The following is a 24,688-nucleotide window of genomic DNA, read 5'->3' on the forward strand; positions in this document are numbered from 1 at the left end:
GTGCTCAACATGAAATTTCAATTTACTTTGGTTTCTTAATGAGACACTTTTTAAGACGTCAGATTAACCCATGCCCGGGTATCTCTTATGGGAGTGACAGTCCTCTGAAATTTGTATTTCCTAAGGACACCAGAGGGCGTAGCATTCATAGCAAAGCTTCGTGACTGTGCAATACCGCAACCAACAAAACAAGTACGCCATTTTTATTGTGGTTTCGACACAGTGTTTCGAGTTGTATTATTTGCGATTAAATAATTGTTTGCTTTTTTGCCATCATATTTAAATAATTACGGTTTTTAACTGTTGCGTTAATGGTTGTAATAATTACAATAAGGATGCTCAAATGCATATTTTTCCAAAAGATAGGGCGGTAAGTAGAAAATGCTGATACAAGATTTTATTTATTTTTTAATAATTGCCTTAAAATGTCCGATGTTGTCCCAAACTTCTTTCTTTCACGTTATGATGTGTATTAGAATTGTTGCCGATATAGAATTAGGTAAAAGTTTTTTAGGAATTAAAATTATCGCCATTAAAAATGTGGCAATTCTTCAATGTTTCAAGAACTTTTTCTACAAAACTTTTGTTTATTTGTCCTTTTGTAAAGCACCTCTAGAAATATACTATGTAACATTATTTCACAGAAAATATTAAAAACAAACTATTTATTTTTTAGCTTTATGATATTTGGATTAACAAAATTGGCAGAGAAGACTTGCACAATTCATTTTGGACCAGAAGCCCGCTATGTTGGATTGAGATATAAGTCCATCTTGAAATGTGATGCTATTCCTTCTCTGTTTCTGTGTTGTAATTTATAGAAACTACAGAATAGCCACTGTTTAACCAACTACATTTAAATACATGTAATTAATGTTTATATAAAAACGTAAAAAAGAAAATAAAGTAGAAAAAGAACCAACGTTTGTTTTATTTTTGTAATCAAACCCTCAATATTAATCTTTATATTTGAAGAATTACGAGAAGATTTTTTAAAAAGATAACCTACACAGTTTCCTATATATTCAGTAATATATATTCTTTATCTATGGATTAACCCTGCACATGTGTCACTCGAAAAATGACAAACAGCCGTAATGATGTTTACGTTATCCCTTATTCATAAATATATTAATTACTTTGTCAGTATAATATACAGATAACAGTTTTAATTGAAAATAAGCGTGCTGAAAAAACCGAGGTCTAGGATTACTTTTGAAAGTACGAAGTTCAATCAAAAATCAAAAAAGGACAATGAAGAAAGTAACGATAGCTAAAGTGCAGTTTAAATATTGCTGCTAAGCCAACAAAATAATACAAAAGATTCTTTCTCTAAAAAAAAAGAAATATTGAACTCTTTAAAAAAATTTACTATTTTACGTGGAAAATAAGCCACAATTTAGGTTCGAAATTAAATTTATTTGACGTTTCGACTTCCACCTTGAAAATCGTTATCAAAAATCGTATTTTGATAACGATTTTTGAAGTGGAAGTCGAAATTTTAAATAAATGTTATTTCCAACTTAATTTGTTGTCTATTCCCCAAGTAAAATAGTAAACTGTATAAGACGCCACAAAGACATAGCTTCACAAAAGTATCTTTAAACAAAGTTTTAGAAATTCCTAGTCTAGTAATTACTTTTGAAAGTACTAATTGAAAAAGGGCAAAGAAAAGAATAACGATAGCTAAAGTACAATTTAAATATGGTTTCTAAATCAAAAAAATAACACATTAGATTCTTTCTGCAAAATAAAGAAATATTGAACAGTTTCCAATTAAAACATCTATTTTCTATAGATAAAATTTTATATTTCAACGAATAAATTTTTTTAATGTGATAAATAGTTTCAGAATGCATGATAATGAAAAGTGAAGACGTGGATGGTCAAAAAGTATTTTTGACATATATTTAAACAAAGTTTCAGAAATTCCACTTTTGCAAGGACGTTGATCAAAATGTTTAACATATATCATTTCCAATTTGTAAATAAACGAAACAAACTGATAACTTGATGTCTTTAGATTGCCAAAACAACTATTTTTAGTACTGTATGCTTTTAGTCTAGTGAATACATTACTCTCTTTTTTGATTTCAGCCTCTTGAAAGACTTTATTGCAAGGAGTGCAATCATGCATTTCTAAAGCTTTTTTGATCAAATTTCCTCATACATAAGTAAATGCATATTCTGTACCTATATTTTCGTAACGGTAGTTTGAATCAGGAATAGCTGTATTTATATTTTCTGCAAAAATATTGTGTTTGATATTATTTAAGCCTGTTAATATTATCCCTAAGTCATCTGCACAATTCATATGTTAATCAGCCACGTGTAAAAAATTAAGACCAAATATTTTTCTGAATGCTCTTTCACATTGAATTGAGGTAGGGTTTACAGAGTTTTCTCTTGTTGTCTTATATTTCCGAATTTTTCTAAACTATTTTGGTTTATTCGTCTCACTTTTAAGTAAACAATTCCTGCCCTTTTAAGTCGCTGCCAAAGAACTTTTACACCTTTAAAGGTCTAAAAGGCCCTTAGAACTTTTAACGTTTTAAATTTATTTAGGTGACAAATATTGGTGGAATTAAATATATCCAATAATTTATCAAATTTATTTATTACTTCAATAGTACCTGCAGCATCAAGGGAGAGTGCTTCTAAGGTCATGTAAGTGTACAAACTGCTTGCAACTTTTCCACTTAAAGCTTAAGTAGCTAACTTCACTTTCATTTTTTGTATGTTTGTTTTTGTTTTGCACAAATATCCAAAAAAATTTTTTATTATCAAAATTAAACGAATTGTCAACCAAGTTCTGTCTAGTTGCTTTTTGTAAATGTGAAGGATCAAACAAACAAATAAGCTTATGACCACACAACTCAAATTCAGGATTTTCGACAGTGACATTTAATTTTCTGGAAATTTTTATAAAGTTTGACTCTAAATCAGTTAGAAGACCTTGAATATATAACCCAGATTCTAATAATTTGCTAATATATTCAGTGAGAAATTCGGTTAAGTCGTTGGCGTCAAAAGTTGTATTTAAAAAAATAAGCAATTGGCTGTTTCGAATTCTAAAACAGTCCTCTTGTCATAATAATTGCAACGCTTTCTGCAACTAAAGACTGATTTTTTTCTTTCCATATATCTTGGAATCCAACAATTTTATCACGAACCAAATAAACATAAAGATTTGACTTAAGCACAGCTTCATCAATACATATAATATAATTTTTATCCAATTCTGACATAGTACCACTTTTTAACTAAATAGCATTAAATACAGAGGTCTGCGATAATCCAGGTTTACAAAAAATTTTTCTAATCATTTCCAAACAACGTTCAGTTGGTAAATAAGAAAATCTTATTTACCAACTTATTTATTAAAAATAGTTTCGTTTTTAAAAACCTGATTTTGTCACCTCGGGGGAACAATTAAGGGTATAACCACCTTCTGATATCCCCGGGTGCTCTGTAGAGGGCTTCGAATATACTGTCGTCGAGAGCTCCTCTACTTAAATCCATTTTCGGGTTATGGACTTGGAAAATATTTATCTTTAGAGTCTTTTTATCTTTTCTATATCTTTTTCTGTATCTTTTCAAGGCAAGATATTTCTTACATGACAATTTACATGACAAGTTAAGTTGAAACAATTCTCAGCCTCAGAGTATGGAAAATAAATGCAGGAAGCAGAGTGCCGAGAACTAAGCTCTCGGAAAGCCCGTGAGAGATTGCCCTGGCTGACCTGAAAATCGCCAATATTTATATGCGCTGTCCGAGCGATAAATAGGGATTTCCAGGTCAAGAGCCAATGAGAAAATTCGAAATGCGCACTAGTCCACAGACTATGGCATTCGATGACATCCTCCTTCCTCTGGACACTCTGCGGCTGGGAAAAAATATTTATTGATTAAAAAATACAAATGTGAAAATACACAAGAAAATATGCATAAAAATACAAGTAAAATGATCAAAAAGAAATTCACACAACACTACACTACTTACAGGGGGAGATCGGTGGTGATGACGGCATCTCAAGCTCGTACAGGTCCATCCTCGGTCGGTGTGCCAACTTCTTCAACGAGCTCGTCTTCTTCTCGGTCGTCCGGATCCCATCTGCTATATCCAACGGGGTTTCGTAGAGTACCAGTGTGCCGAAGCCTACGTGGTCGTCCAACCACTTTCGGTAGGGGGGCGATGACTGGGTCTACTCCGGGACTTCCATCGGCATCTGGGCCTTCTAACTTCGAATAAGTCTGGCTCGTCAAAGGTGTCTGCACGTCGAAGGCGTCAGGTCTGCAGAAGGCCTCGATGTCGGAGTGTCAGAGTATTGCTTTGTAACACTACGGGGTTCTCCCCATTCTTCTCTTGACTTCAACCCATGTTGAAGTCAATGGTGTGTTGCCTTCTGTGAATTCGAGCTGGGTCGTGGGTTCGGATTTTAACCACGTTGTCGGGCGCCATGTCACCTCGGGGGAACAATTAAGCAGCAGAGCTCCGAGAGCACTAAGCTCTCGGAGAGCCCGTGAGGGACTGACCTGGCTGACCTGAAAACCGCCAATATTTATATGCGCTGTCCGAGCGATAAATAGGGATTTCCAGGTCAAGAGCCAATGGAAAAATTCGAGGCAGGGCGGCGATGCGCATCGAAATGCGCACTAGTCCACAGACTATGGCATTCGATGACAATTTTACGTTTCAGCTTAGACTGGCGTGGTAAGTTATAAATAAAAGATGTTGGTGTTTTTAGTGCTATTAAAGGTGATACTGGGAAACATCTTTTACAATTGGTGTAGAAATATCTCCATATATTTTCATACTGGGGATAATGGAAACATGTTCAAAGGAAGAATAGGTCCCAGATATTAGTTGTAAATTATTATCTGCCGCAGGTGTTATTTTATTATCTGAAAAGTCATCTTTTTATTATTAAAATTATTAATATTTACACAACTTTTTACCTAAGAATATTTGAACTTTTTTCGGCAGCTCCTCAGGCGTATAAATTGACGGCATAGCATTGTTATACAATAGTTTTCGTCGCAAAGATGAGCATAAAAATTTATTTTTAAAATGCTTTTCGCAAACTCTATATTTAGTTAAGTCCTGCTCTCATAAATCTTCACTTTTGGTAGCTTTTAACCATAGCTCGCTCCTATAACATAAGATGTCTTTAATACAAATTTAATTTCTTATTTATTTCTTTTTTATTTTTTAAGATTATTTTAACTTATCTTTAATAACAGGATTTTTCTTATTATTACTAGTAACTAAAATCATATTAATTTACTGTATTCAAGATTTTTTTTCCAAATTTACCAAAATAATACTTGGAAAACACTATTGAAACTATTTCTAACACACCTAGCTTAAATTACCATTTTATGTAAAGCTCCAACATTCTTATTATCTAATTATATGCCGCTTATGCGGTATGTCGCTTAACCAGTATTTAGAAAGTAAATCTGTAACGATGAGACTACCAAAGAGAATTGAAGTACTAGTGTAAAAATAATACCTCAATCAACCATGGGAGCTTATCGTCTATACCTTGCCTAGCTCAGTATCTCAAGGGTGAGTTCGTCTTGTCTTAAACTAGGGATTGAACCTGTGTTCTCAGTTGATAGCAAATAAGACAAATTTTAACCAAACATATTTATTTAAATGAATAAAAAACAATAATTAACCCTGCCAAAGCTTAACAGTTAATAAGTGTTACTTATTGCTTCGATGGGCTGCTTGTGTGTTCTAGCTGTTGGGTCCTCCAATTAGAATTTGTGGCTTCTGGAGAGCTGCAGTCACACGTGGCTGTATGTCCTGACCAATTGTTGATATCCAAATATGCCAATAAAACCAATAAAATTTTGATATGTCCAATAAACCAATAAAATGTCCAGTAAACTGTCCAGTAAACCAATAAAGTTTTGATACGTCCAATAAACTAAAAGTTAAGGAACAACTTGCATTAGAAACACATCAAAAAGAAAGGTTTAACTTCCTTGCCATCTTACAAAATTACACTTAAACAAATAGCGTATGGCAAGGATAAAATGAAATATGAATGTTACTACTTAGTTAAATTCTGTTAAAGAGTCCTAATGCATATATCAGAAAAAAAATGTGCTTTCGAAAGAAAGTAAGGTTACAAATATTGGAAATGTGGTCAGAATTATAGAATAAATATCACAATGAAAGTACTTGCCCCAAGAGAATTTGTAGACCATAAAAATGAGTCTTATAATAATTTTTGCCTTCTTTTATAAATTTCAAAAAGAGGCAAAAAATAATCCCACTACAGAAAAGTTGTTTTGGCAAAAAGTGGGAGACTAAATGAAGTTAGCACAGATGTCATAGAATGTTGCTATAGATATCATGAAACTAGCTTGTCAGTCAACACGGAACAGAATAGTCTGCCGAACAAAAGTGAGAGGGCGAATATTTATTCTATTGGACAGAAAGAGAGAAAAAAAATAAAGACAGAGGAAGAAGAGAAAAACAGAAGGCGCCAACTACTTTTATAAATAAAAAATAGTAAAAATTAAACTGAAGATAAAGAAATTAATATATTTATAAACAAATTAAAATGAAATAATTATTTAAATATAAATTAATAGAGATGTGACGTTTATAACGTTACAAATCAATTTATTAATGGTAATACATACCTTACTTTATCCTTAGGCAATCTAAATAATGATATTCCTTGACCGGTCTTAGATGAACACCCTTTACAAATTCACGTGTATCCAACCATTTTTTAAAATATAACACAGCTATTTAAATTTCACACTTAAAATAGAAAAAATCCCCAATAAGCAGCCCGTTAATTTACCACTACGATATAAGTGCTTGTACTGTCTGAACAACAGGTGTCATATTACAAGTATTACTTTAAATTATTATTAAATTTACAGGTAAGATTTCTTAAAATTATTATGCATAACAACTCTATATTTTCTTATTTTGAACTGGAAAAGCAATGGGGGAGTCAGATACTTCTGATGTTACAGTAATTAAACTTGCATGTCCTCCTAGATGGTGGGCCTCCTTTTGTCCCATGAATATATAGTAGATTTTTCTCTTCCAAATATTTCTGTGCTGTTCCAAGGACAGTCGATGCTTACATACATGTCGGGCACAGCACCTTTCACAAACTCCAGCCCTACATCAGGGTTTGGCTTTTTCAAAGGGCCAGCAGCTGTAGCCAGCATGCTGTTGGTTTTTTGCATTTTCTACAAAAAAAAATTTGCTTAAATAAATAAAAGTATTTTACATATGCTTCAATTTTTTCAATTTTCGTAGCTGTTATGAAGTCCTTAATATATCTACCTCAGGCCGGCAGTTATATAATATGCTTGTAATATACTCCCAACCCTTCTTTTTTCAATAAGAAAGGACCATCTGTCCTTTTATTTTCTACAGTATTATTTTCCTTTACCAGCTGGATTAAAAACACCTTTTATTTTGTTAAATACACTGCATATTTAGTACAATTTCCGCTCATCTAAAAATCCACATAATAAAAATGTACTCCCTCGAATGCATATTTTTTATAATATATTACATACCTTAAAAGAATTCATTAAAAATTAATTTTTTTATATGCGCAATAATATACAACATGCCTCTTCTTCAACAAAGCTAAATTTGGCGCTAAAAATATTTAAATAAAGTTTAGTGACAATGATAATAATTGACAGAATAATACTTTTATTCTATGTCATCAATAAAATTTACTTAAAATCTTTAATTTTCGTGCTTGAGATCAATCTTGTACGAGAATACCCAAAGTATCGTTTATAGAATACAACAAAGACATGACTTGAGCATGACCTTGACTTAAGTTCGACTTGGTGAAGCACGTGCTCAAGTACGAGCTTGAGTACCGACTATAAATACGGGCATTAGTTATCTAATAAACAGAATTAGGTAAAATACAGAGAATATTAGTTAGTTAGTTTTGAAGATGAAAGTCGTGTTATAACCTTCAATAAAGCCACATGTATTTATCCAAATAATAAGATCCTTGAGAATACCTAAGTTCATTCTAAAATCTACAAATATAAAAGGTAGATTTTTCGGTCTAAGAGTATACAAACATATTCTTTTTAAAACTTGTATAAGTCACTTCTTTTCTTATAGTTTCCAAAGCTGCTAGCGCAATAGGATCTGCATGTAATTTAACATCACTTCAAAGTAAAATACTTAATTAAAAATTTCGAATCAGAAAGAAAATCCCATTAAAAGATAAAATAAACCACAACGTTTGGTTTTTAATCAATTCGATGTCGTAGTCAGGTTCTTTTAATTTTTATTTAACAGTGAACTGCCGGAAAAAAAATAAAAAGAGTAAATTTACCACAAACATCGAAATGTTTGTGCCCTACTTTCTGGCAATCGGCCAAGAGTGTAAGAAATATTACCAAAAACTCCTGTCCACCAACTACAATAGTCCAGAGTTGGATTAAGAGCCCTAATGCGAAACCTTTTAAAAGAAGTCATTCACAAAATTATCTATTGTATTGAATACTTTTTTTTATTTTTTGAAAATTGTTAATATTTTTTAATACAAAGCATTTATTTTTTTAGCACTTATGTATTTGTAAAAACTAAATGTATTTAAAGCGTCCTGTCGACAAAATTGTAGAACAGACGTACAAATTCTATTTCAACTCAAATGTGATATAATTTCAAGTTATACATCGAATCAAATAAATCCTTGTAAGCATTACATTCTGCAAATATTTGCAAACAATCTAGTTAGACGAATTTTTTATGAATGTCAACGCACTTGTGCTGTTTGTTGATCCAAAATATTTATACGAGATGAACGCCTTTGTTATTTGTAAACACCACAGTGTAAACATTAATTTTGTAGATAAAAGTTATATTATATTCTATAAACCAATTTCTACTTCCTTAATTTAATTAATTATTGGCTGACAATTAGTACTTTTAAATAGTTACAGTGCCCGATGATAGATACTTTCTCCAAACTTTGAGTATCGCTTCATTAGGCCGAGGTAACAGGGTTTCCTATACGACCTTTTTTGGTTCTGGTCAGTTTTTTCTCTAATATTCCGGAAAATTTTATAAATACTGCTATTCTTTTTAATTAACCTTTGGACGGACACGCCGTAGTAGGTTGTTCCGTAAACTCAATGTTTCCAGGTAAAGTTTTAACGGGAGATGCTATGATTGTATGTGATGTTTTTAAAACTCTCTTATTAATCCTCAGTCGGTACCCATTTTCGTATCGTAAAAATTAAATTCAATTAGTTAGTTACGGTACTTTGTTGTGTAGTAGTATATCCAGACAGAAAATTGCTGCAAGGCATCTGGTGGTGAAAGTCGCACAAAAACTTTTTTAAAATAACTAATAGATTATATTTATATTTCTAGAAATTGAAATTTTGTTGGTAAGTAAATAATTTATTAAATTAATAAATATATATATATATATATATATATATATATATATATATATATATATATATATATATATGTATATATATATATATATATATGTATTTATATATATATATATATACATATATATATATATATATATATATATATATATATATATATATATATATAGATTTATAAGATATACACAGTTTATTAGGGCTGCAGTCAGAAAGTTTGGCCGGGATGTTACAGAAACACTTTTTTGACTTTTTGTCTGGCTTTCGGAATTGTTTTATTCCTTCTTCAAGACACTGTAATTAGAATTTTTCTTTCTGTTCTCTATGGATTAGTTAAAACACACCAATAAAAGATGTCACAAACGAAGTTTTACTATCATTAACTTAATTTTAAAATGTATTTTGTTTATTATTTTATATGTTATTTTATATGTGTGTTATTATTGTTGAGTGTTATAGCTTTATATAAATAATCTCAACGACTAGTAAGTTGCGCTGACAATTTGTCATATATTGTAAATATTTACACATTCTTTTAATTACAGTGTCTTAAAGAAGGAACAAAACAATTCTGAAAGCTAGACCAAAAGTCAAAATAGTGTTTCTGTAACATCCCGACTCAATTTTTTTCGGTCCCCTGCTTTTTCTCTCAAATTTTTCACGCCTTTTTCTGATAAGTATCCTTTACTGATTCCAATCATTTCTTCTTTGGACGTCCTCTTCTTTCACCATTTCTCCCTCCTTCAGTATTGTTTTAACATCTCGATTCTCTGGCATTTGTATAATGTGACCAAACCATCTAGCTCTTTGGGCTCGTATTTTTGCCGTAATTGCTGGTTTTTCATATATCCTTATTGTTTCTTTATTCGTTAGTCTTCTCCAAATATTCTCTGCCGTCTTTATTCCTCCAAATATTTTTCTGAGCACCTTTTTTTCCCAGATCTCTACTGTCTTTTCTTCCTGCTGGTTCATAAATTATGTTTCACTGGCATACATCACTATGGGTCTAATTACTGTCTCGTAGACTTGCAGTTTAGCTATTTTTGACACATTTTTTGCTTTCAGTAATGAATTTAGTGACCCTATCGCTCTGCTTCCCTTCATTAAACTTTTGTCCATCTCTTTTTCTTCTTTTCCCGTGTTCGTTATAGTTACTCCTAAGTATTCAAATTCTGACACTTTTTTAAAACTATAGACTGTCTCTGCTCCTTTTATCTTGATATATTTGTTATTGTTTGCTATGTCTCCTCTTATCTGTTTCCATATATTGCGTTTTTGTTTGATTTAATATTAATCCGTATCTTTTCGCTTCTTCTTCAAATTTCTGGAAAACTTTTTCTAAATGTTTTTTTGTTCTCGCTAGTATCACCACATCATCCGCGTACGCTATGCACTGTTCCCTGCTATTGGAAATAGTCATATTTGTGCTCATATTTGATTTTTCTACGATTTGTTCTAATACTAGGTTAAATAAATTCGTTGAAAGTTGAACCTCTTGTTTTTAAACTCTATTCACTGTGAACTTCTTGAAAAGCTTCCTTCCATTGTTACCCTATTCATCTTTTTCCTAAGCGTCATTCTCACTAGTCTTATAAGCTTTTCTGGTATTTCTAATATTTTCATGGCCTCATATAGCGTCGTTCGATTTAGGGAGTCATATGCTTGTGTAAAATCGATAAATAGCATATGTAATCCTAAGTTTTGGTCATAGCTATGATCTTATATTATTTTAAACATATTTATTTGATTAGTACCTACTTGTTCTTCCTGATCTAAAATCTCCCTGGTATTCTCCAATCACTTCGTTATCATATTTTATTAATCTTTTCCTAATAATTTTTGCAAGTATTTTGTAGACTACTGCTAATACCTCTATAGTATTCGCACTCCGTTTTGTCTCCTTTTTATAGATAGAACAAACAAGAGAACTATTAAATTTTTTCTGCATTTCTTCATTTTGTCAAATTATTAGTGTCAAGTGAAATATCTAGTCCTTCAATCTTTCGGTACCTTCCTTAAAAATCTCAGCTGGGATACCACTTTCTCTTGCACTTTTCTTATTTTTTAGGTCTCTTATTATTTCTTTGACTTAATTCAAAGCTGATTCCTCGCATGCTCTTTCTTCATCTTCTTGCCAATTCTCATTTTCCTCAAGTTCCTCTTGTTGGTCTGTATTTAATAGATCTTCAAAATATTGCTACCTTGTGTTTAATTTTTCTGTTGTTTAACTTAAAAGTAAGCTCTTTGTTTCCGCGATACTGAGGATTATTCCTTGTAGTTTCTCTGGATTTCTTAACTTCGTGGTAATGGTAATAAATTATATATATATATATATATATATATATATATATATATATATATAATATACATATTACGTAAACAGATTATTGTAGAATTCTATATTACGTCATGTCTCGTAAAAATACAAAGGAAGTGTTAACCCAAGCACAATTATAGAAAATTCTAAATTTTATGACAGATACTAAAGACAAAATAGATGAGATAATGAAGGATGATAGTGATTTGGATGAGCAATAAATTGAGGAGAACCAAGAACATACTTGTTTAGAGCAAGATATGTCAAATGCGGAGGACGTGTTTTACGGAAACGTTGAAGGTGCATTTCTTACTACGCCTTAAGAAAGAAACGCTTTTTTAGGTCAAACAGAGACAGAAATGCTAGTCTATAATACTCTAGTGATTTCTTAATAATTTGAGTTAGGACGAATACTGCATCTGTACACGATCTTCCACTCCAGAAACCCTGTTGTTCATCTGCTAAACTTATCCTCTGATTTATTAGCACTTTTTCTAACTATTTTTTATCTCCTGTTTTAAATAGTAGAATTAGTACGCTCGTTATTGTGCTTTATAATTTTATTAATTAATGTTGTTAATTTTTCTGTCATTGCTGCTCCACAATATTTCAGTAATTCGTTTGGTATACTGTCTTTACCTGTTGCTTTTCTATTCTTTATGTTTTCCGAACTTCTACACATTTATATTAAGTTCTTCATTTGTGGTAATTTCTGATGTTTCCGGTTCTAGCGTCATTTGTTTTTCCCCTGCATAAAGTTTTTTAGGTAGTTAATCCACGTATTCTTTTCTGAAATATTATTATCAATCTCTGGAATTTGTTGTTTAATTTACTATCAACAATTATCTACTTTTCTCTTTTTCCCACATTAATATATTAAATTTCTAAAAGTTTTTACACATACCATTACAGATGGCACCTTTAGGCCGACAATATGTTTTCAGTTCTGTATATTTGTTATGTATTTAAATTAATATTTTATTAAACTTTGATCAGATAAAAGGCATATATCGAGCACAGTTTAATTTAATCTTGCCCAAGTACTTTCGATCCCTAGATCATCTTTAGGGGCATCTGAAATAAGCCAAGAAACGTTTTTTTAAAGCTAAAGAAATTGATTAACTTCGATAAAAACTCGAAGTATATGGTTGATAAAGAGTTTTTATGTGATTAACGTTTATAGACTTACTTCGTCAATTGCGGCCTATCCGACAAGAACAAAATGTCATAAACATATAAATGTACATCACACTACACTACAAAAGGACAAACAAACACTTTAAAATTATTTAAGAAAGGCTACATTATGTGCACAAGCCGGAGACAGAATGGCTTCCGATCTAACGGAAATGTTGGGGTGACATGTGACAAATGACATCTTGGATGAGCAGTCACAATCATAGATATGTAATCTGCATATTTTTAAAAATTCTATGAAACTAAGCATTGACCAAAAGTCCAACTGACACTACTATAGGAGGTCACTGATGAAATATAAAATTATATTGAATATTTTTTAAGTAGATTGAATAATCCAGATCTCACACTCAAACCTGTCTGTAATAATTAAGGTGTTAGTTTGAGAGCAACTGAAATCGACGTAAAGTAAGAATGCAAGAAAAGGACTAAACAATATATTAGACAGTGGGTAGTTGACTACAATAAAATGGTCTACCAAGCACTATCTGTAATGTAGAAAGGAAGAGATCTGACTATGTAATTAAAATACTAAAAATTGAAAATCAAAATTGAAAGCAAAGTATATAAATGGGGTGTAATCCAAGTAGTTCAGTTGAACCCACAGTCAATGGTTTAACTATAAATTAATATGGATGTGCTCAGTGCAGGAAGTCTAAACAGTCGAGCTGGGTCCTCTACGAGGTGAAGCTGTAATAAAGTTTTTAAAAATAGGTTTAAATTTAGTACAATTTAAATTAATTTGAGTATTAAGACAGTGAGAGTTTCCATTTGTTTCCCTTGTAATCTCCAAATCTTCCAATAAATCCAACTCCATATAGTTTTTCTTTCTACTAATGTCATGTAAGATAGATGAACCAGTGTTGATGTTAAAATTGTGTTTACTAGATAATAAGTGTTGACCAAACTTGAATAGTTTGGTCTTTTCAAATGTTCTGAAACTCTAGTGGATAACTTTCTAATGGTTCTACCTACATAAGAGGCATCACAATCATCACATTTTAATTTGTAAATACCACTTTTGTCAAGTGTGTTCATCCTATCTTTGGTGTTGATTAAGAAGGAACCTAAGGTGTTGTGTGACTTGAAGGAAAAAAATTTCCGTTAATAGATCGAATCGATTTAAGTTTTTTAAACGAATTTACCACAAATGAAAAACTTAATTTAAATGTACAAGAAGTTCGGAAAAGACTTGAAAACCTGAAGAACAGAAAACAGCCAAACGAGCTATTAAATTATTGTGGAGCAGCAATGACCGAACAATTGGTGATGACAAATGACCGGAAAAATGGAGAACGAAATAGCCAGAAATTACCAAGGTATAAACTTGTTAAATACTACGCTAAAACTTATACCTAAAATTTTATAAGTGCTAATAAATCAGAGTTTAGCAGATGAACAACAGGATTTTCGTAGCAAAAGATCGTGTATAGACGCAATATTCGTTATAAAGCGAATTAGTGAGAATCCACTAGAGTATAATAAACAGCATTTCTATATCTGATTAAGCTAAAGAAAGCGTTTGACAGAGTGAGACTCAAAGATGTAATCCATCTTCTGTATAATAGAGATGGTTCCCTAAATATTATAAAAAACTATCAAAAACATGTACCAAAACAACAAAATAAAGTCAGAATAGATAGACAACTTACAGAACCAATAGAAATGGACAGCGGAATAAAAGTTGATCAAAGATAAAATCATCAAAACCGTTAACAAGGATAGAGGATACAGAATGGGAAACAAAGAAATAAAAATACTTTGTTACGCTGACAACGCAATATTGATGGCCCAAGATGAAGATAGTCTATCAATAGACAGGCAGGATGCCTTAATAACACTATATGGCGAAACAGACACATTAACACTGAGATGAAATCAAGAAATTATAAAGCCAGTGTTAGAACAATAATGACATATTTCTCAGAAATAAGACCCGACACATCCACAACGCAAAGGCTACTAAAAATGGCAGAGATGAGAGTACTGAGAAGAATTACAGGAAATACGCTAAGAGATCGAAAGAGAAGTGCAGACATTAGAAGAAAATGTAACGTACAGTGTATAAATAAATGGACACAAAATAGAAGAAAAGAATGGAATAACCACATAAGCAGAATAGAGGAGACTCGTGTCAAAATAGCAAGAAATAAGTCACAAATCGGCAGAAGAAGTATGGGACAATCGTGCAAAAGATGGAAATATAGGTATTAATCCGCCAAGGAACAAGCAGAATTGCTTATAAAGAGGAAGAAAAAGAAGAAGAAACTGATTTTTTGTTTGATTTTTATATGAGCCATAAGCAGGTTTAAAAAGTTAAATTTCTAATTTAGTTAAAACCAGAAAAAAATTACCATTTATGTCTAAATCTTATTATTAAATTAACTGGCTTTAATAATAGCTTCCTAATTACGCATTTTAATGTTTCATCAGATTTGACACAATTTTCGTCATCACTATTTGACCATTTGGACAACATTTTTTATTAAAAGTCACATTTATCTAGGTCACTTAATATTTCTAGGTGTTCCTATTGCTTCTTTATATTTAGGTGTAGCAAAACGCGTCTTCTTGATCGATAAAACTCGAGAAAACTTAATTTTATCCCTTATCACATTTTATTATAGTGCTAAGGTCTAATTTCATTGACGAAATTTCAGTTTCAATCACTGTGACCATCCCTTCAGAAAAATTGTTTATTTATTCAGGCCCTGTGTAAAATATGTAGTATGGTAAAGATCGGAATTTACGAAGATATACGGTCATTGATTTCTGCCGGTGCGGATAGTTATCGTAATTTATTTGTGCTTTTGTGTTTCAGGACATTCTCTACTCTTTGATAGTTTATGCCAGCGTGTTTAGTTTCCAGATGTTGTAGATGGGATAGAATTGTTATTTTTCGGTGATATTAACTTTTGTGCAGTTCAAAGCGGTTGTATTTCGTTAATGAACCAGGCAAATAATTATTATGAAATTGAATTTGTGTACACTGTATTAATACTTTTCTTGTTAAATACATACATGAATATATTTATATATAGGTACTTCTGGACAAAGTAATGAGATATTTGGAAATTATAGTAAATATATTCAATATGTGTTTATGTTAATTTTCTCTGAAAAAAAAACTGTTCTTAACACGTTTCAAGTGAATAGTTAAAAAAATGAAATTAACTTTAGGTAAATAATTTAAAAAAAATTTAACATTGAAATCTTTTTAATGGAAACAAAAAATAGCTTAACTATTACATAAGACGTCATATTTTAATAATTAATTAAAAAAAAATTAAAATAATAGCTAGTATTTCCTCCTTAACATTTCCGGAACCGTGCTACAAAAACTTACGCTTCAGACTGTGTGGGGTAGCTACGGTACCAAACTAAAATACTTTAATAATTCATTTAAATTATACATTATTGTTTGGAAATTTATACAATGAAGCACTAGTAACTAAAATAATTTGTTTTTATTATTAAAAAAATATACATTGTTTTTGTTTTTACCTTTAACTAAAATCTTTAAATTCATTATTTTTACATTGCAAATGGGTTTTCTGCCTATACTACATGATATTTTAGTCTTTCTATCCCGTGATCTAGCACAAAAGCTGCGTCTTCGATTTGTATAATGTTGAGTTCCTCTAGCAGGGTTTTCTGATACTATGGCATTGCTGTTAGAAAGAATTACATCTATTTCGGTTGTTCTGTGACAGTTTTGTGAAAATTATTGCTATTCTGTTTCCGGTTTAGAACGTTTAGTAGTGCAAGTTCTTGTGCCAAGTTTTGTAAAAAAATCCTTCGCCTACTTTGGTCATTACTTTTCCAACCGAGAAACTTTTTAGTGAATATAATATAGGCATTGAGTGCAGCCATATCAATAATTTCCATAAAAATCCTAAATGGCCATCTCCTACCTGAACGAACACATGTATGTTCTCTGGTTATATATCTCCGGTGTCAACGGACCCTTTGGTTTTATTATAGTGTAAAATAATTTCAGGCTTACGTTTTGCTTTTTCATCAGAGGATATTTCGTTGGTGTAAAACTGTGTCGATAAAAGAATAACTGCTTTCTTATTTGTAGGACATAGGACACTAATGTAAGATCATTAGAAAATCCAAAAATAGTAAGTTGATGTCTTAGCAGTTCTTCGGCTAGAGGAATCAAGGTAAAAAAATTGTCTGTAGTGACTCCACACCCTGATTCAAAATAGGGTCTAACCATATGTATTGCGAATTGCTTGTAGTTTATCTTTTGTTTCTATTATTGAATAGTTCATTTTCGGCTTACATTTCCGCCAAGTGAAGTTTTCTTTCATGATTTCTTCCACTGGCTATAAGTACTGCAATTAAAGAGTATAATTCAGTATTTGTAACATTTTTCCAAACCATTTGATTAGCAGGATGATTGTCATTAAATTTTTCAGTATATACTTCTCCGTATATTCTCATTAATATAGCATTGGAATGCTTCTTTTATTGAAGTAAGAGCCATGCTAAAACAAATTGCGAATTTATCAAATCGTTCGTTTATTTTCAAAATGTATACTTACCTATTATTTTGTAAGCCTTTACGATAATTTATTATATTATGAGCCCAGCGCCTTGTAGGTGCAGGTGGTTGTGTTTTTCATTCATATCCAGATTTGGATTTTAGTATTTCGTCAACTGGCTCAAAAGGAGATTTTTTGCTTTCATTTTCAAGGACTGTAATTTCATCTAGAACTATTTATTGTTCTTTGACATTTTCCGTACTATCTGATTTACTATCACTAAGCTCGCATTTATCGTCACCATTGTCACTTCTAAAATTCTACGTAATTCCTCTTCAGTTTAATATTTACGTCGTGCCATTTTCTCCTAAGTACACACATACGTGAAGCCAAGCAAAGTAAAGACTAACAGTAATCTAAAAATAGAATATTGTTTATGTATTTAGCTGGCTAATGACAGGAATATACGTGTATGATTTCAATACATAGCAGGCCGTGCTGGGTAACGGAGGTACCCCAAGTAATTAATTTCAATTTTGGTAGAAAATTGAAATTAAATCTAATAATTTTTATAAAAAAAGGATTTAGTAATGTATTTTCTAAGATTACCTGGAGGAACAAAAAAAAAATAAAAATATTTTAAAAAGTTATATTAACAAAAGCGCATCTGGGGTACCTAAAATACACTGCATGGTCACGGAAAGGTTAAGCGTTCACTATTTCTTGTAATTGACTTGGAATGCCTTTAATTAAATTAAATTCAATGTAAAATATATTATGCTTGCATTCGATTTTTTGTGCTGTAATACTTAGCTCTCCCAGTGTCATAGGAACACAATTTCTTTTCAGAATGCGAAGTGGTAAAAAGGTCCCACTAATACTTAATTGGATTTAAACCCAGGCAATATCAAGCTAAGCATTTACTATTCTCGAAACATGAGGACGAGGGTTGTAGTGCATATTCACGCATCTATCATATTAAATATAACCGGCAAATGGCAAAACATGATCTTCTAAAATGTTTTCAATGTACATCCCAGCTGTCATTTATCCAATCACTTAAACAAGTTTGGTAGGTCCTGCAATACCTATGTAGTTTAAGCAATACCGCCTCATACCATTGTGTCGCCATCACCAAAACTACCTTTTAAGGTAACACACATGTAATAACTTTTCTATGGATGTTTGGTTTTTCATATTGTTCTTTTTAGATGAACTGATGATGCTTTCTGTGTAGAAAGCGAAAAGTCTTCAATAAATAGATGAAGTAGCCACCTTCTTTGTCACCCACCACTCTGCGAGTGTTCCTTAATATATATATATATATATATATATATATATATATATATATATATATATATATATATATATATATATTTATAATATATATATATTTATAATATATATATATATATATATATATATATATATATATATATATATATATATTTATATATATATATATATATATATATATATATATATATATTTATAATATATATATATATATATATATTTATATATATATATATATATATATATATATATATATATATTTATATATATATATATATATATATATATATATATATATAATTTTTAATTTTTTTTATCTTAAAACACAATATAAAGTACGTCCTATGCATGCGTGTATCCCTTAGTGGTGTGTTAACAAACTATATTATGTAGTAAACTTTTTTATTTACTGTTTAAAGACAAATGGTTTAACAACTAGGCCTCACGAACGAACTAAATTACAACCTTTTAGATAGGGATACAATTACTTCCTCAAACTATTCGAACAAGAACAGAAAGGTTAACGTAGGGGTCTTGTTTCTTGCGGCAGTTTTTGGGTCTTCGACTTGTTATGCAATGAATCAAATTTAAGGGTTTCAAGATCCCTAGTTTCTCTAATGGAATTATCAGGGACGTGGTAAGTGATTTAACTCTCTTACATGGAAGGACTTTCAGGTTAGTAGAATCTACGGAAACGCCTAATTTGTGCTCAAATGCACCTTCACCTTCTTGAAAATAAGCAATCATTCAATGACATACATATACAGGATGTCGAGAATATTAATTATTTTAAATTATTTATATTATTGTATGCTTTTACTAGAATAATTATTTTCTTATTTAAAGGATTTTTTCGGTTTTCAATATTTTGTAATCATCTTTTTTGTATATTTTAATGCTAAAATATTTTTATAAAAATGTATCAATAGCCGTTAATTACGTGTGCATTTGTGAAAATTGTGTACAGATTAGTTATCTAGAATAGCAGTAAAAACTACCAATGCCACACATTTCAGCTAAGATTATTTTAGCACCATCTAAAAGTTACATACTATAAAAATTTGTACATAAATCAAAGCATAAATATTTATTTATAAATAATAAAAATAATTAATAAATATCATCATGCTGATACAGATTATGTTACGAATAAAAATCTAAAAAAACTAAATTAAAAAAACCAACGTGTTTGTGGGATTTTATGAAATCACTATGACAATTGTATTCCTTTCATTTATATCATGACTGCACATGTTAACATTTAACCTTAATTTTCATCATTTTTTTTTTCAAAACATACTAATCTTACTTACTGAAGCGTAATAATAAATAAATAGTAAAATAACCAAAGCCAATCGTATATAAAAATGAAAACTAGACATATTTTCATATTTTATTGTTGATAAAGTTGACATTGGAAAATAATGGTTATAAATTTTTTCCGTAGACTACAGAACAATTATATAACATTGCAGTGGTATATACACACACACACATATATATATATATATATATATATATATATATATATCTTCTTCTTCTTCAGCCTGTATTCGTCTACTGCTGGACATAGACCTCTTCCATTTGCTTCCATTGATTTCTACTCTTGGCAATTCTCATCCACTGCTTACCCGCGACTTGTTTGATATCATCTGCCCACCTCTTCTGTGGTCTGCCTACTCCTCGCCTGTTCTCTCTTGGTCTCCAGTTTGTTAATCTTTGTGTCCATTTTTCGGGATTATCTCAGGCGACTTGTCCGAATCATTGCCACTTGAGCCTTGCTATACGTTCTGCGACATCAGTAATCTTTGTTGTTTCACGAATGTTGATATTTCGAATCCTGTCTCTCAAACGAATCCCTAGCATGGCCCTCTCCATCGCTCTTTGGGTTGTACTAAGCTGCTCTAAGGTTTGTTTTGTAAAGGCCATGGTCTCCAGTCCATATGTAGTTACAGGCAAGTTCCATTTGTCATAAACTCTACGTTTTAGACACATTGGTATATCTTTATTCTTCAAGATAAAGCTTAACTTGCCGAAAGCTACCCAAGACAATTGTACGCGTCTTTTTATTTCGGCTATATTGTTTTCTTTGCCGATTTTAATGGTATGTCCAAGTATATATTGACCTACATTTTCAAGACTGATGTTGTCAACAACAATATTAGTTAGTAAATTACTCATTATTTTTGTTTTCTGTAGGTTCATTTTAAGACCTATTTTATTTGACTGCTGATTTAATTCCTTGAGCATTTGCTCCAGTACCTTGATATCTTTACTAAATAATACTAAGTCGTCCGCAAACCTCAAATTACTGAAACGTACATCATCAATGTTAAGACCTTTATGCTCCCAGTCGAGCTGTTTGAATACATTTTTCAATGCTAAGGTAAAAAGCTTTGGTAAAATATTATTACCTTGTCTAATACCTTTACCAAGACGCATTTTTTCAGTTTTTTCACTTTTCATTGATTTTGATGTGGAATGTGGCCTGTTCATAATTTTTAATAAGTGTAGTGTACCGTGAGTCTATTCGAGCATCCCTCAGGGCTGACAAAAAGGACCAAGTTTCAATCCTATCGAAAGCCTTGTGAGTGTCAATAAACGTAATATAATGTAGAGGTACGTTGTATTCTGTATATCAGTGTTCTGACGGTTTGTAAGTGATCGTTAGTACCAAACCCTTTTCTAAATCCCGCCTGTTCAACAGGTTGATATAAATCAAGTTTTTGTGTTATCCGGTTGGTTATTATTCTTGTTAGCAATTTGTATAAGTGTGACAACAAACTTATAGGTCTGCAGTTTTCAATATTAGTAGTGTCTCCTTTCTTGTGTAAAAAAATTATTTAGGCGTTTTCCCACAGACTGGCTATTCTTTTTTCTGTTAGACACTTATTCAACAAAACTTCCTCAACATCTACAACGATGTTGCCGCCCATTTTTAACATTTCAGACATTATACGATCCTCACCAGGAGCTTTTTTATTTTTTATTTGCTGTAAGGCATGTCTATTTTCCGAAGAAAATATTTTAGGGAGAATTTCCAAGCCGACGTTTAGAATTGTTCTGTTCCGGGGTTCTGTATAGTAGATGTATACAGATTCTCATAGAACGTTTGTATTTCTTTGATTATTTGAGTTTTTTTCATCACCGTATTCCCCTGTTGGTTTGTGATTTTAGTTATCTTTGATTTTCCTTTGGTTAAATTTGATTTCAATACTCTGTTTTTATTGTTTTCGATGGTTTGCAATATTTGTTTTGTTTGATAGGCTCGCAATTCTGACTTTATGCTCTTTTTAACTTTATTGTTGATAGCTTTATACTCTGGTGATTCTTTCGATGTTCTTCTTCTTACTTTCATTAAATCCAGTGTTGTTTTTCCAATAAATGTGTTGTTTTTCCATGTAAATCCAGTTATATCTTTCGTGTTGAATACTGGTAGAGGTCCTAGTCTCTTTTTTAGTTTACTTTGATATTCTTCTTGATTCATATCGAGTGCTTCTGTGTTTGGTAATTTATCCTGTGTTAATAATTTTCTTTTATTAAATTTCTTATTTACTTCTATTCGTACCCTAACTAATCGATGATCACTACCAGTGTTGACAGAATTTAATACAGTAACATCTTTAGCAATGTTTTTGAAGTTAGAGAGTATAAAGTCAATTTCATTTTTTACTTTGCAGTCTGTGCTGTGCGACGTCCATTTTCTCTGCATCTTTTTCTTGTAGAATATGTTTAAAAAGAATAGTTTTTCTTTGCTAAGAAAATTTGCGAGCATATCTCCTCTGTCATTTCTACTTCCCAGTCTAAAATTTCCAATATATTCGTTGTCGTATTTTTTTCGTTCTCTCCTATTTTAGCGTTGAAATCTCAAGTAATTATTACGTAATATGCTTTCTCTAAGTTTCTGGCTTTTGTAGTGTCTTTATAGAGTTGTTCTACCTTTTCATCATCTGCAGAAGAAGTTGGTGCATAACAGTGGATAATTTGAATGCTGTATCTACGATTTAGTTATATTACCAGATAGATAACTCTGTTAGAAATCGCTTGGAATTAATTTACCAAGTTTTCAATTCTCTTATGTACCAAAAAGCCTACGCCTCCTATACCTTGGTTATTTTCTGAATTGTATTGGTACAAAGTGTGCCCTGATTTTAGTAGAGTCGTTTCTTCGCCCTTAAGCCTTGTCTCACATAAGCCTACTATGTCCCATTTTATGGTCTTTATATTATAATAAATATTATACACTCATGAACAAAAATATCAAATATTTTGGAATTTTCAAATTTTTGTTTTTTCAAAATAAATTCTGGTCAAGTAAGTCGTTTATTGTAAAATAGAGTTTATTTTAATAATGTTTAATGAACAATTTTAAGTTTTTATGCGGAGAAAATTGTGAAAAAAATAAATGTTTAATATTAGGTAAATAAGGTTATTTTACTCTAAACTTAAATGATAATTTAAATTGCATTAACAACTCGTTTAAACTGAAAGTAGTGCATATCCCCCCTCTAGCTCTTATTACTGGTTGCATCTTTCTCAGCATGCTTGCAAGTAAATTTTGGACATATCCTTGGGAAATTGCATTTCATTCATCCTCTGCAGCAAGCCGAAGCTACTCTATCGTATTTGGAATGGGATTTCTTTGTCGTATGCTGCGTTTTAGGTGATACCACATGTGCTCTATTGGATTTAAATCCGTGCTAGACGGTGGCCAATCCAATCTTCGAATCTTATCAAGATAATTACTCACTATGGTAGCGGCATGTAGTCGAGCATTATCATGCATTAACGTGAATCTTTCATATCCAATGTAACCAACATATGACAAAACATGATCTTGCAGGATGTTTTAAATGTAAGAATCACCAGTCATCCGTCCAATCACTTCCACAAGTGCGGTACGTACCTCCCAACTAATATCTTTCCAAAAAATTATGCCATCAACTCCAAAACTAATGGTCTGGGCGAGACTGTAGCTGGCCAATCGTTCTCCAACTCTTCTGTAGACTTAGTTTTGACCATCTGGCTTTCATAATAGGATTCTGGTCTCATCAGTGAAAAGAACGTTTTTCCAGTTGTCGGTATTCCACTGATGATTTTGAAAAAGACGTGGAACTTTAGCGGGGCGTCTGGGCTTTAAGTTTGCTTCTTTTGATCTTCGTCTAACTATTTGTGAACATTTACTTTTATAGCGTCTAACATTTCATAGCACATTTCTGAGGTGCATCGATGTCAATTAACGATTTCGTGTAGAATTAAGAACCAAAAAACGGTCATCAATTACGGTTGTGCACCTTGGGCGTCCTTGACCAGGCCTTCGTATAAAATTTCCTGTTTCGCGGTACCTTTTTAGAGTATTTGAAACTATAGATTCAGTTCTGCTGAGACGTCGTGCGATACCTTTTTGTGCATATCCTTTCGCGTAAAAAATTACAATATGTGCTACTCGGACTTCATGCCAAGTTAGAAAAGAACATGTCAACTTGGCTAAGTGCCACTACAGGAGCAATGTGACCAATTTATGGCAATATTGTTAGAAGACTGAAGATTCCAGAGTAACAACTAATACATCCACGGAGGAAGCTTAATTACCTAAGGAAAGGAATGCCAAACGTTTAGAACGATTAAAACAACAAGAAAAGTTTATTGCAAGTAAATAAAAAATAAAGTTAGTAATTATCAGTGTTAAGTTACAGCTATAGGAGAAAGAGAGTATCGTGAAAGATAAAGGCGGTAAACAACTCTTTAATAAAATGACTGCAGGTGAAATAGCCAACTAAAATATTGGTAATTATTGTCAAAAATTATCTCATTCTCTGTTTTTCAAATTTTACCCTAGTATTAAGGATTTTTTAACCCTACCTGTTTCTATGGTTTCAGATTTCAAATTTCAGAAAATTAAAAATTATTTAAAATTACTTAAGTATTTATATGGCACAAGAAAAGCTTACAGACTTCG

General features: G+C 31.4%; 1 protein-coding gene across 1 annotated transcript; it reads right to left on the reverse strand.

Annotated features, from left to right (window-relative positions):
* Positions 1 to 21,781: 21,781 nt before the first annotated feature.
* Positions 21,782 to 22,441, reverse strand: LOC140449033 (uncharacterized). Its single transcript, XM_072542173.1, has one exon. It carries the CDS (start codon positions 22,439 to 22,441, stop codon positions 21,782 to 21,784), a length of 660 nt encoding a protein of 219 aa, XP_072398274.1.
* Positions 22,442 to 24,688: the final 2,247 nt, after the last annotated feature.

Source organism: Diabrotica undecimpunctata, chromosome 8 (assembly GCF_040954645.1).
Source record: "Diabrotica undecimpunctata isolate CICGRU chromosome 8, icDiaUnde3, whole genome shotgun sequence".
NCBI lineage: Eukaryota > Metazoa > Arthropoda > Insecta > Coleoptera > Chrysomelidae > Diabrotica > Diabrotica undecimpunctata.

What these genes read in the sequence shown, in the direction of transcription:
- LOC140449033 (XM_072542173.1), bottom strand. Translation starts at nt 22,441, where the DNA reads ATGCAGAGAAAATGGACGTCGCACAGCACAGACTGCAAAGTAAAAAAT.